A 13,894-nucleotide genomic window follows, 5' to 3' on the forward strand; every position below is an offset into this window, starting at 1 on the left:
TGTGCTACCTAGCTATTTAACATTCATGAGACTTCTTATAGGAGAAGAACTGTAAAAGCTATCTTTTATAAATGAACAATAGGGGAAAAACTGAACAAACTGTGGCATATTAACATAAGAAATAACAATTGATGGGAATTCTGAAGAATATGGGAAGACATTTATGATATACAGTGAAGAAAACATGGCTGGGTTTTCCTCAACAATATACTAATGGCTACAATAATGTTAATGCAAAAATGTTAAAAGGCAGCTCTGTATTCTGAGTAAATGTCCAATCACCTGGAGCACAGGAAAAGAATAATTTCTTTTCTCTTGGTAAAGAAGAAGCATTACAGATGCTAAATGTCGCATAAGCTGATAGAAAAGGTTGCTGTGTTGGTTGATATTATTTAACTATTGTTCTTTGTTACAAGAGATAGTTCTCTGTGTATGAATATATTAGGGAATAATGTGTTATGAAGTAAAAGGCACAAAGAAAGTAGGAACCCCCTGTCCCCCCCCCCAAAAAAAGACTTTTATAACGATTAGAAGACAAGTATATAGGATGGTGTCCTCAATAACATTGGGGAGGTAATAATAGAATTTGTTTTTCCTCAGGTTGTTTCCAAGCATGAGGTCATCCATGTACATTTTGGTCCTAGTCTGGACCACAGAGGCACTTCTCCTTCCTCAGGGGGGAGCTAAAGTCCAATGAATTAGTTCCATTGTCATGGGATGATGCCTTTTTTCCTATTTTTTTTTTTTGGTCAATGATATTATGTATAATTAGGTTGTAATTGTCATATTATCCTTTCTTTTAATCTGATGTTAATTTTTTAACTTGACTTTTTGATGATCTGACTACACACCTGAATATTTCTGAAATAACTTCCAGAAGAGTTAATATTTTTCTGTTAAGACAGAGAAAATTAGCTATATATTTTGTGACAGTGTCTGGTATTTGCCATATCTAGTACCTCTCTTCTTGAACCTCTTCATGTAACATAAGCATGAAGTTTCTAAATCTACATACATACAACATCTTTCATTTCTTAAACCTGAACTATATTCTCCTGTGTACTTTCTGATATACTTGCTTGTGTCCAACTTCCTAATAAAGTGACAAAATATCAAATAATCCCTAGCATTCCTACGTATGGTTTTCTCCCCTTACACAGCTACCATCCTGATTCTAGCCCTTGATACTCTACTCCAGACAATCACAACTCAACTAAAACTGGACTTCTTTGCCACCAGTTTCTCCCCTTTCCAATCCATTCTCCACACAAGAACCTAAATAATTTCCCCAAAATACATATCATTCTCCTGCACACAAAAAAGGAAGAAAGTGAAAAGCAAACAAAACAAAACAAAAAACCCTTCAGTGTTTTTTTATTTGCCTATTTAAGATATAAAATGTCAACTACTGACATTTGTTTCTTTACAAGCTGGCTCCCACTTTCTATTCTAATTTGACTTGCATACTACTCCTCTTTACAAATTTCACGTTTAAGCCCACTGGCTTCTGTTTCTTCCCACAAATTGTCTCCTATGCCTACCATGCATTTCTTCATTTCTCTCCTCAAGCCTCAGTTTCATGGGTTGCTTTCCTTTCTGATACATTCTTGGAGCCCTGGCCCCTTTGCTTGGCTGCCCTACTCTCCCATCCCTTCACTGTAGTTACTGCTTACTTTTTATTTTCTTTGTCATATACTTTTCTGTGTCTGTGTCATACCTCTCTGGCAGAATGTGAGCTCCTTGAGAGTAGGGACTATTTCATATGTGCAGAGGAGGTAATTAATAAACCTTTGTTAAATTGAATTGAAACTATGTTACAAGTGGTTTAAGTTCTTAAAATTTGCCCCTCACCACACCCTTCTTTCCTTCTTTACAGACAAACACTGCAAGATGAGATGAATGGCCTTTGGGAGCACAATGAAATAAACTTCTATTTGTCTAAGGAGATATTGTGAGCCATTCATTCTTTCTTTTAAGTGGCTCAAACATTTTGTGTTCTGGTTTAATTGATTTCACAAATGTCAGTACTGATGTGGTTCAGTTCTTTTAATGTGATGATTCAATGATTACCCAAGATCTCCTTCAGAGTCCAATTAATGTTTACAGACTATCTTAAAAAAAAACCTGATGAGCACCTTCTGCCCTTCTCCCCCACCACTCCTTCAGAAATAGAGAGGGATGTTGGTCACTTTTCCCTTTTTTCTGTTTCATAAGTTGCAACAGTCAAAAAATTCAAAGCCATTCAAGGACGAGGCTAATATTCTGACTTTGCTATTAATTAAACATAGTTTGTGAATCAAAGTCCATGATAGAGCGACACAAAGAGTAAGAAATACTCATTTGATTAGATTTTGCAGGGAAACAAGATAAGAACACAACCTGGTTTCTGAAAGTGTCCTTCCAATTAGATGGTCTAATCTCCAAGATCCCTATGGGAACCTGCTATGAGAGGAGCAGGAACTCTGCCATAAAATGTCCATCTTTGCACCCCCTCTCAATTATGCAAAGGGCAATTTACAATTAGCTTTAAGAATATAAATGGAGAAAAAGTGTTAGGTCTCTGAGACAGACATAAATTTTATGGAAAAATGGTATTTTTTTCAGTTTAAAAATTCTTCTAGATCTACTTGGGCTGATTTTAAATCCATGCTTCAAGCTTCTGCATCCCTTTTTCAATAAACCCCCATGGCTTTTCATCACTTCTACACATATTTCTGTTTGATTTAAAATTTTTTACAATATTAAAACATGTTATTACATACTACTCTTCACTAGACATTTCATGCTCCAGTCAAATGGCCTTCTGCATGTTCCTCAAACATGGCACTTTCAGTTCTACCTTTGCATCTGTGCCCTAAGCCTGGAATGCACTCCCCTGCCTCCTCCTTATATTGTAGAATCTTTGGTTCCCTTCAAGATTCAATTAAATTGTCGCCTTTTGCATGAGACTTTAAATGCTCTGCTGCTATAAACATTCCCCTTAGAATCTTAGGATGTGCTTTCTTTTTCAATCACTCGAGCTCTGTTTCATTGGAGAGGAGAATAAAAGGTTCCCTAAAAACCACCAAATTGATTTTTTAAGGGGCATAGCCAACTGTCCCTGCTCAGATCTTTTACCAGATTGGAGAAATAAAACACCAGGTAGGAAATAGCACTTGGTTTACATCAAGCAGCTAAGTCAACAGTATTGGCCATAAGTCCATTGCTCCAAAGAATTAGAGAGAGTCAATGTGAATGCTTGTGAACTAGGAAAATAAAACCACCATTGCTGTTGAAAAATAGACTGGGGAGCACAGGAGATCATTAGATAAAGTTTCCCAATCAGGCAGTCTAGTTTACTGGATGACTGGGCTGGTCTCCAAGGTCTTTGATCAAATAGTTCTATTTTTAATTTACAGTGTTAGGAGGAAGAAGACATTAAAATCTCCTGAAGATACCTTCAAAGAAACAATTCAGTCACATATGTCAAAAATGAATAAGCAAATGGTAAATAACATTGCAACAGCAGCTAATGTTGAAAGACACAGCCTGGGCAAGGGAGTGGAGGACTGATTTGGGGTTAGGATGGAGAGCAAAATGCCAGAAGCTGCCACACCAATCACTGAGCTATATATGGTGAAAGCTGGAAATCCCTGATCTTTAGTCATATATTCTGAGACTTCAGTCTTGTCAAGTCTTCTAGAGATCCAAATGGCTAGTGATTTATACTCATAGCAGCATGTTCTTTATATTTGAACTAGGCAACAGATGGAATTTCTTCTCTTGATTTAATGCTTTGAACCACGTGGACTCCCAACTTTTTTCCTCTATTGCAAGTAGAAGATGGGGGAGGGCAGGTCACAAAGGTGATAGGAAATATAAATCCTGTTATTCCTTATCCCGTAAGAGCTCTTAATCTAGAATGGACAGTTGACCTCATCAACCTCATACTAAAATGAAACTACAGCTTGTAGTCTGTAAAACAAGCTGATATTTCTAGTTATCGTGGTTACTAGGTGGCTCACTTCCCTTGGCTTCAATTAAACAATATGCACCATTTCTGTTCTTTTTCAGTCTTGTAGTTATCATTTCACTCCATAAAAAACTAACTGTTTCTTCCTGTTTCCTCTTCTGGGAGTCCTCAGTGGTTTTGTGGAATTCTTCCAAATTCCTTTGCTCTCATATCTTAGTCCTTCTGCAGACTTTAGTTGAAACCCCAAAGCTAAAAATATATTTCTTCATTTTCTTGGCACTTACTCAACTCTTCATACCCGCCTATTTGACCTATATCCTATTTACACCATTACTTTTCTTGGACTGTGCCTTGCAAGGGTTAAGATGAATATCTGGTTCATGCAAGAATGGCTGTCTGAGCAAGGCATGCAATGCACACTCCCTCCCTCCATCCCACCCTATCCTGAGCATGCAGGAGCAACAGGGCAGAATTCTGTTAAGAGACCAGCTGGACTGCTGAGCTTAAGGAGCGGTTATTGTGAATCAATATAGAAGAAATATCACCAGACTACCTCCAGAGACCGTCTCCAGCCAGGCCTGCACTGCTGCGTGGCGTAGGGAAGGAAGGTCAGGCACTGAATTTAAAACAAATGATAAATGCAACATTACATACAGGTTTACACTTCTAATGCTGTGGAACAAGGTGATTCCAAGGAACCAAGAAGAGAAGCGAACCTTGGGAGGTATCAGAAGGTTGAGAACAGGATTAGACTCTCACCTGGGGTAGCACATTTCAAATACTGAGAGCTATGTTCGTGATACGTAGAGAAAGGGAGGAGGAATAACTAGCAAAAATCCATTTGAATACAAAGTCAAAGAGACAATCTATTCTGAAACTTTGGTAACAAAAGCAAACATTTTGGGAGATATAGTGAGGGTGGGAAGGTCTTGAGACAAACATTTGAGAAATGACTGAGAAAACCTTTCAAATATTCCCTCTCTTTGTTCCCTTTTTCTTACATATATCAGGTAAGATAAGGCAAAGAAATATAATAACTCATATTACACACACACATACACACATGGTAGTTTCGACTTTTTTGGGCAAATGTTCATTACCCAACTCGGAAGCAATTCCAAACCATTTTAATTGCTTTCAGCTGGGCCCCCATTTGGTCTGGTAGCCTAATGAAAACCTGAATCTCATCAGGATCTTACAGAGAAGGTCCCTGAAGCAAAAATAGTTCAAGGAATTGGCAGAGATTGATTCATTACTCACAAGATCTTGCACAGCAGCACTTTATCATGTATACTTGGATACACTTGTGGGGAATGGGTAAAAATAATGAAACTTCTTGCCCATGCAAATCCCCTCCTCTCCCACCTTCCTCAGCAGACTTCCCCAACCAGTACCCGCGCTTTCTCTCCAATCTTCAATATTTCCTTCTCTTCTGGTTCTTCTCCTTCATTAATTCCTATCCCTCAATTACCCTCAACAGATCCCGCCATGCTCACCAACTATCATTCAATATCTCTTCTCCAATTCTCAGCCAGACTTGAAAAAGTTTATAACAAATGTCTCTACTTTCTCCTGGCATCTTTTTCTAAAATCTTGAAAGCTGGTTTCTGACTTTATTATTCAATTGAAACAGCATTCTTTCAAGTTACCTATGATTAATTGTTTAATTAGGAAATCCCTCTTTATTTCTCTCTCTGGCAGCAAGTAGTGCAGGGGACAGTGTGCTGGGCTTGAAATCAAGAAGAACCTGGCCTCAGATACTTACTAGCTGGGTGATCCTGGGCAAATTACTTAGCCTCTAAGTTTCCTTAAATGTAAAGTGGAGATAATAATAACACCAGCTTCCTAGGGGAAGCTGATCATGAGGATCAAATGAGATATTTGTTCAAAGTGCTCAGGCACTAAATAAATGCTTGCACCCTTCCATTCTCATTTCTTCCGTGGAACATTCGACACTGTTGACTGCCTTCTTTTACGAGATGCTATCTCCCCTCTGGGTTTTTGTAACTCTTTTGGATAACTCTTGGTTTTGCTCTTACTTCTCTAATCTCCTTTTCTCAGTCTCTTTTGTTAGATGTTCATCAACATCATATCCAGTAACTCTGAGTCTCCCCTAGGCTCTCTTTGACCCCCTTCTCTTTTCTCTCTATACTTTCTCATTTGATCTCATCAGCTCCCAAGGGTTTAATTATTATCCCTCTGCAGATAATTCCTAGATCTATTTATTCTCTTCTGAAGTCCAGTCTTTCACCTTCAGTTGTCTGTTAGACACCTTATCCTCTACTTCTCAAACTAAACCCACCCCAAACTGAATTCAGATCTTTCCTACCCTCTTCCAAATTTCTTTCTCATTTTTAAGGTGCTACTGATCTTTTCAGTCATGTAGGTTCACTCTGGTTTCAACCCAGGTTTTCATCCTCTTGCATGTGCTATATATTTAATAAGATAACGAATCCTGTAATTTGTTTCTCTGTGACCTCTCCATTTGCACAGACACCATCCTAATTCAGGTCCTTATCATCCAAACTATTAAAAGTTTTCTAAGTGTTCTCCCTGACTCAAGTCTTCCTGCGTCCATCTACACAGCTGTCAGTGATTTTCCTAAGATGAGAGTTAGAATACTCCCCCACCCTCCCAATCAATAAACTCCAGTGGTTTCTTATTACCTTCAGGATTAAATAGAAAGTCTTCTGTTTGGCATTTAAGACTCTTCAAAATGGGAACCTTTCTATCTTTCCAAATTTCTAAAATTCTATTTGTCATCATGAACTCTACAATCCAGCTATACTAGCTTATTTGAGTTCCTTGCAAAGAACACTACATCTCTCATCTCTGTGTCTCTGCATTGGCTATTCCTCATGCCTAAAATGCTCTCTCTCAACACCTGAGTCTTAGAATCCATGGCTTTCTTTTAAGACAAAACTCAAGAGCTTTCTCCTCCAGGAGGTCCTGTCAGAGCCATCCTTTGTAAGTTTACCTTCTATATATTTTATATTTATCTTGTATGTTTTAATTTATAAATGTTTTCTTTCCTTAGAATGTAAGCTCTCTAAGGTTAGGAACTATTTGTTTTTACTTTATACCCACAGTGTCTGGCATAAACTTGTTGCCTGATTATTTGATTGATACTATGCATTATGGCTAAAGTTGTGCTAAACTTCAGAACCTCAAACTATATTACAAAGTAGCTGTCATGAAATCATTTGGTAGTGGTTAAAAAAAATAGGAAGTATGTTAATGGAACAGACTAGGACAGGAAAATCAAAAACAATGGAAATTGATAATCCAATATTCAACAAAGCAGGAACTATAAACTACTAAGGAAAGAACTCCCCATTTGATAAAATTACTAGGAAAATGGAAAAGAAACAGTTAAAAGTAGGAGCCATATTCTTAACCCAAACAAGGATTACAAATATGATTTTAAAAAATATGAAAGATGACAAATAATTCTGATTACATGAAAGTGAAAAACTTCTGCATAAAAAATTAATCAGTCTAAGATAAAAAGGAAGAAGATGAATAGGAAAAAAAATCTTGGTCAAATTTCTCAGATAAGGGTTTGGTATACAAGATATACAGAAAACTAACGGATAAACATATATATGTATATGTATATACCCACACATAAGTACATACCTGTACATATATAAATTTTTAAAAATGTAATCCTAGAAGACAAGTGATTAAAGCATATGAAGAAACTTCCCAAAAGGAGGACTGCAAAGTTTTAATAACCACAGGAAAATAGCTCCAAATTGCTAATACTAAGAGAAATATATTACTTGGAATACCTAGAAAATTCACAAAGATGAGAAAAAAAGATGGGAATAGTCAGAATTGGAAAGCTTATGAGAAGATAATGAATTGCTGGTGGAGATATGAATCTGCACACCTATTTTGGAAAGAAACGTGCAATTATACAAATTAAAGTGACTAAAAATGTCCATTCCTTTGATCCAGAGTCCACTATTAGATTTATATCCCAAGGAATTAATTGATTAAAACAAAGAACCCAAATATATCAAATAATACTTTTTGTGGTAGCAAAGAACTAGAAACAAAGCAGGATACCCAATGACTGAGAATGGCTCAAAAACTAGCACTTACTAAGTATTTGCAGACCTGACAAACAAGGGTACATGAATTACTACTGTGCTTTAGAAATGATGAATATGATAACTACAGAGAAGATCTACATGAACTGATGCAGAGCAAAGTAAATAAAGGCAGGAAAACGATATGTACGATAACTACAGCATGGTAAATGAAAAGTGTAGAGGGCTGAAACTCTGGAGAAGTATACTTGAAACAAGGATACTTACAACAAAGTGTTAACAAAGTGTGATTGATGAAATGTTGCTTCTCTAGTTTAAATATATTTAATACCTAGTATGGTGATGTAATGCTTCTCTAGTTCACAATACTCAGTATGCTGTAATGATGCAATTGTAATAGGGTATTTAAGGGCTAAGAGGACTGGAAATGAGATTCCATTTTTGACCATCCCCTTTTACATTTTTCTTAAGAATTACTTGGAGGGGCAGCTAGGTGATGCAGTAGATAGAGCACTGGAGCACCAGCCCTGAAGTCAGGAGGATCTGAGTTCAAATATGGTCTCAGACACTAAACACTTCCCAGCTGTGTGACCCTGGGCAAATCACATAACTCCAATTGCCTCAGCAGAAAAAAATCCAGAAATTATTTGGAGAAGAGGTTACTTAAAAAAAATATATTTAGAATTCATTCCATGAAAATTTGTAGATATTTCTAGAATCCCTCTGGCCTAATTTTCTTCTCCAGAAAACTACAATAAGTGTTCCTGAGCATATTCATCTTCCATCTACAAACTTGCATTTTTGTGACTGTCATTTAGTTGTTTTCAGTTATGTCCAACTCTTCAAGACCACATTTGGCATTTTCATGACAAAGATACTGGAGTGATTTGCTATTTCCTTCTCCAGCTCATTTTATAGATGAGATAATTGAGGCAAAGTTATTTACTCAGAGTAAGTAACACAGCTAATAAGTAAATGTCTGATGACAGCTTTGAACTCAGTTCTCCCCAACTCCAGGTCCTGTACACTATCCACTGCGCCACTTAGTTATCCCAAATCTCCCATACATACATATAAATCTAAATGGATCTATGTATGTATATGTTGGAGCACAAGGCCACAAATTTATTTATAGATACACATACATTTCATCAATACAGTGCCAGCAGAATTCACAAAATGTACAAAGGTTGCCTAGCCCAACTAATAACGACCACAAAGGAAAAAAAAAATTGATTTTTTAGGAGTAAAGCTTATCTATTATTTTGCATTAAAAGGTCCAGGATCAAAAGACCTTAAATGCTTGGAAAATTTTACATATACTGGAAAAGAATCCAAGGGCAAACACCATATCTAACATTAGGAAAATAAAATGTTTTTTTGGCCCTACTTCTAAGCAATTTGATGGCTCTTCCCCTAAAGAGGAAATCTTCTACACAAAGAAGTTGTTAAGAAGTATTCAGATAGTACCCAAAGTACTTCCAAGTGATCTGATGGATCTTCCCCTATGGAGGAAGTCTTCTACACAAAAAAGTTGTTAAGTATTCAGACAGTACCCAAAGCCTTGGTGCAGTTACCTCTGGAGCTGGAGGACTTGGAGGTAGACACCATTTTATCCTCCTCCTCTTTTTCACGTATGTGTGTCCAGTGTACATCTGCCTGGATCTCCAGGGGATCGACTAGATTTACAATCTGCTGTAGCTTCAGATTCCCAGCTGGCATAGCAAGGACAGGGTAAAAGGGATATGGGAGGTAGAAAAGATTGGGAGAAAATAAGGAAGGGGAAAGTAAAACTCAGGGAAGGAGAAATAAGGACAAAGTATCACAAGAAGGGAAACAAAGAAAGAAAAGAAAAATCACAATATTTGTTAAGATAGCATATGGAAGTGAGATTTGAAATATGCAGACAAGCACAGAAACTCTCCCACTGTTCACTGAATAGGATTGAGCAATTTAGTAATTTCAAGAATTGAAAATTCAATGCAATTTAGTGTTAGTCAATCTAAGCAATACCACTGGAAGTATATCCATTTCTTTCTGATGTTTTCTTTCTTTGAGATGGCAGTTTGGTATACCAATTTCATCTACTTAGAATCAAATCCAAGACTCTGAAGAAAGCACTTTTAAAAGAAAGCCTCCATATACTGTGTTCCAAGGTCTTAAGACAGAATATCAGGATATCTGTATAAGTAGCAGCCCTGTCCCTCCCCATAAGATATCCTGGTTCTTCCCGAAGCAAGGGACTTACACCATTACAAGCCATGAGGTCTTGTGTTTTAGAAGCTAGCCAATGGGAGGGATGGAGGGATGCTGCTTTGTAACAAACCTGCCAACACATACTTTGGCAGCATGTGCTCTTTTCGCCACAGTCGGGGGGATGTGGGAGGGAGAAGCTCTCCTGTCCCATCCCTGTCCCATGCTGCATGCTGCGCAATTTGACAAGGACAGGAGCATCAGAGCAGGGGAAAGGGAGGTTTGGGAAGAGTGGAGAGATGCTTCATCCAGCTGAAGCTTTGATTACTCATGAGTGGAAGGAAATGAGGCGATTAAGACAAATTCTTAACTTTTTCTGGAGCCAAATTTCTACCTTGAAACCGATTTTGGTGACCTTTTTCAGCAAAGGTCCTGGTTCAAGGCAACGCAAGAGCTTGCAGGCAATAGCAAAAGCATGTCCATGCAGCTCACCACTGCATGGGCTCCCAGGATTAGTGTATATACATCATGCCATATAGCAGAGTTAAAATACCAGGGACAGTAAGTAACTAAAGTGGGGCACTGGGGAAGGTTCAATGAGAGCAGGTACCACCTGACTGGAAGTACTTTTTTTTTTTTTTGCACTAGGTAGAAAACTGCCCCCATCGATCCTGGCAACCATGCCTCATTGCTTCCCTTTCTAGTCCAACTGGCTGACCTGCTTGTAGTTTTAGTCCTTGTGGTTTCATTCTAATTTGCAAGTGCTCAGCAATATAAGTTGAGATCGTCTGATTGCCTATGATATGCTAGGAAGTGGAAGAGGCAGGCCAGTAGACAGAAAATGCTGAATTCCATCCTCTTTTTAAGCAGAAAAGGGAAGAAAATTACATTTTTCATCATTAACACTTCACTTTCTGCTGCCAATTATATCCCTGAAGTCTTTAAAAGTTCAACATGCTTTGAATATTAATTTTTTAAAATAGGAAAGTAGAAATACTTTAGTGTGAAGTGCCCAAGTATATCTTGTTGTGGCAGATGACATTTTGTGTCACCTTCAAGAGGTACTTAAGTGACCCAAATTTGTACATTTGTCATTAGGCTTGCTGTTCCAAGGGGGACTTAGGAAGGATGTCTATGCTGAATTTGATGGGAAACTTTGCGTCTAGGTGTAGAATTGGAACAATCAAGTTGCCATAGGGTCATTCCTGCTTTTCTGTACAAAATGACATTATCCTGAGGCTGCCATGGAGCCCTGGTACAAGGGACAGGTAGCAGGGAGCTCAGGCACGGGCCAGGGCCAGTCCATACAATTCTACTAAAAATACCTTTTCATGTGGGACCTGCTCTTCAGGGCAATTTTTGGGCAGCTATGAGGGAAGGATGGAGGGGTGGGGGCGGGCAGGGGCAAAGTGGGTACCTTTAAATGTACCCGTATCCTCTTCATTTGAATTATGTTGGAGCCATTGGCTTTGCTGGAGCTCTCTGTTCCAGGGACAATACTCTCCCTCTACAGCAGGGGGAGCGAAACATCAAGCATAAAGACAGGGATAAGGATAAATGGAGAAAGGATCAGGAGAGAAGAGGAGAGAAAGTTGTTATCCTCAACTCAAAGGCAATAAGACTTCCAGTCAATGAATACACTGAAAGAGAAATTTCAATGTGCAGCCAAGAAGTTCTGTCTCCAAGTACTTCAGCATTTGGCTAAGTCTGATGCTAAGTATCTGACCACAAAGAAAGCCCCCCCAACTTTGCCCCCCAATGCCACCTCCTGTATTCTTGTCCCGACGATGGTTCCAGGTCCAGGAGATCCAGTTTCTAAGCGGAAGACAAGCACATAAAGCACCCTAAGCTGCATAGAAGTCTACAAGGCTACAGCCATCGTCAGAACAAGATAATGAAGGCAAGAGCAATATTACACTGACCTAGTAGTTCTTCTGAACATGTTATGGCTATGATTACTCTGATTCTGATAGACCAGGAGCAGAGCCAATGACTATATCAACTGCTTCCCTGGTAATAAGAGGCAGTATGGAGGAAGGAGATCCCAATTCACCTGCCAATCCCAAGAGCTCCTTAGATCTTACTCATGTTATCAATTAATCATTATAAAGAAGAACAAAAAGATGCGATTAGCCCCTTTTCCTAACTCCTTGGATCTTACTCATATCAGTTAATCTTTATGCAGAAGAACAAAAAGATGCGATTAGCCCCTTTTCCTAACTCCTTGGATCTTACTCATGATACCAGTTAATCTTTATAGAGAAGAAAAAGATGCAGATTAGTCCCCTTTTCCTAACTCCTAGGATTTTACTCATGCTATCAGTTAATCTTTACAGAGAAGAAGAAAAAGATGCAGATTACTGGGGTGTCTATATCCTGAAGGAGTAGACAGCTACTAATTTGGAACAGCAGTGTCTATATACAGACACAGAAAAACATAAATACTGCTAAGTCCAGGAACTAAAAAAAGGGAAGTTGATCAGATCACTGATCTAGAAACTCCTATTTTTCTTCCCCCAATCCTCAAATTCAGAAAGCAAATGTGTTTTCTTTGCTTCCACTTGTTCTTCTACCTCATTAGCATCCTGTATCATAGCAAATTTCTATCCAAAGATGACTAGCTTCCTGGAAAATGAATGGATGCCCATCAATTGGAGAATGGTTGAGTAAAATATGAATGTTATGGAATATTGTTCTGTAAGAAATGACCAACAGGATGAATACGGAGAGGACTGGCGAGACTTACATGAACTGATGCTGAGTGAAATGAGCAGAACCAGGAGATCATTATATACCTCAACAACGATACTGTTTGAGGATGTATTCTGATGGAAGTGGATCTCTTCGAGAAAGAGACCTAACTCAGTTTCAATTGATCAAGGATGGACAGAAGCAGCTACACCCAAAGAAAGAACACTGGGAAATGAATATAAACTGCTGGCATTTTTGTTTTTCTTCCCGGGTTATTTATGCCTTCTGAATCCAATTCTCCCTGTGCAACAAGAGAACTATTCGGTTCTGCAAACATATATTGTATCCAGGATATACTGTAACCTATTCAACATGTAAAGGATTGCTTGCCATCCGGGGGAGGGGGTGGAGAGAAGGAGGGGAAAAATCGGAACAGAAGTGAGTGCAAGGGATAATGTTATAAAAAATTACCCTGGCATGGGTTCTGTCAATAAAAAGTTATTTAATTAAAAAAAAAAAAAAAAAGCAAAGATGGCTAGCTTCTCTGGAAGATAAACTGGATGTCCCAAAAGTCTTAGTGTGTTTTAAGCTCTAAGAGCTTAACTGAATTAGACTTTCTGAACACAATGTATACACATAGAACATGTACTTTGCCTCTGTTCCATGCTTAGTCCCTATTGAGTCAGGAGAAGCAGACTTCAATTTAAAACAGTAGCATAACACTCCTGATTCCAGGAAGAAGCAGATAAGCATGATATTCAGCATGTTCATCTGGGGCCAACTGTTAAAGGGCTGTTAAAATTTGGTCTGGTGCTATAATTGAAAACCAGGAGGCGTCAGGGCAGAAGAAGCCAAAACTCTTGCTTCCTCCAATCCACACACCTCTAGAAGGATATCATTAATCTGAGTTTACATAGCATCATTCTTCCGTGGAATTCCAAGAGCTATATCTCATTTCTGTTTACCACATTTCATTTCTGTGAGGTAAAAGTGATAGTGG

At 38.3% G+C, this 13,894-nt stretch overlaps 1 protein-coding gene across 1 annotated transcript in view; it reads right to left on the minus strand.

Annotated features, from left to right (window-relative positions):
• The window catches only part of MICAL3 (microtubule associated monooxygenase, calponin and LIM domain containing 3), a 254,496-nt gene that overhangs the window by 47,953 nt on the left and 192,649 nt on the right, over nucleotides 1-13,894 (minus strand). Inside the window, 3 exon segments of the mRNA XM_051961753.1 lie at nucleotides 4,506-4,568; nucleotides 9,588-9,725; nucleotides 11,621-11,710. Of these exon segments, the coding sequence (XP_051817713.1) occupies nucleotides 4,506-4,568; nucleotides 9,588-9,725; nucleotides 11,621-11,710 (291 nt within the window).

Source organism: Antechinus flavipes, chromosome 5 (assembly GCF_016432865.1).
Source record: "Antechinus flavipes isolate AdamAnt ecotype Samford, QLD, Australia chromosome 5, AdamAnt_v2, whole genome shotgun sequence".
NCBI classification, from domain to species: domain Eukaryota; kingdom Metazoa; phylum Chordata; class Mammalia; order Dasyuromorphia; family Dasyuridae; genus Antechinus; species Antechinus flavipes.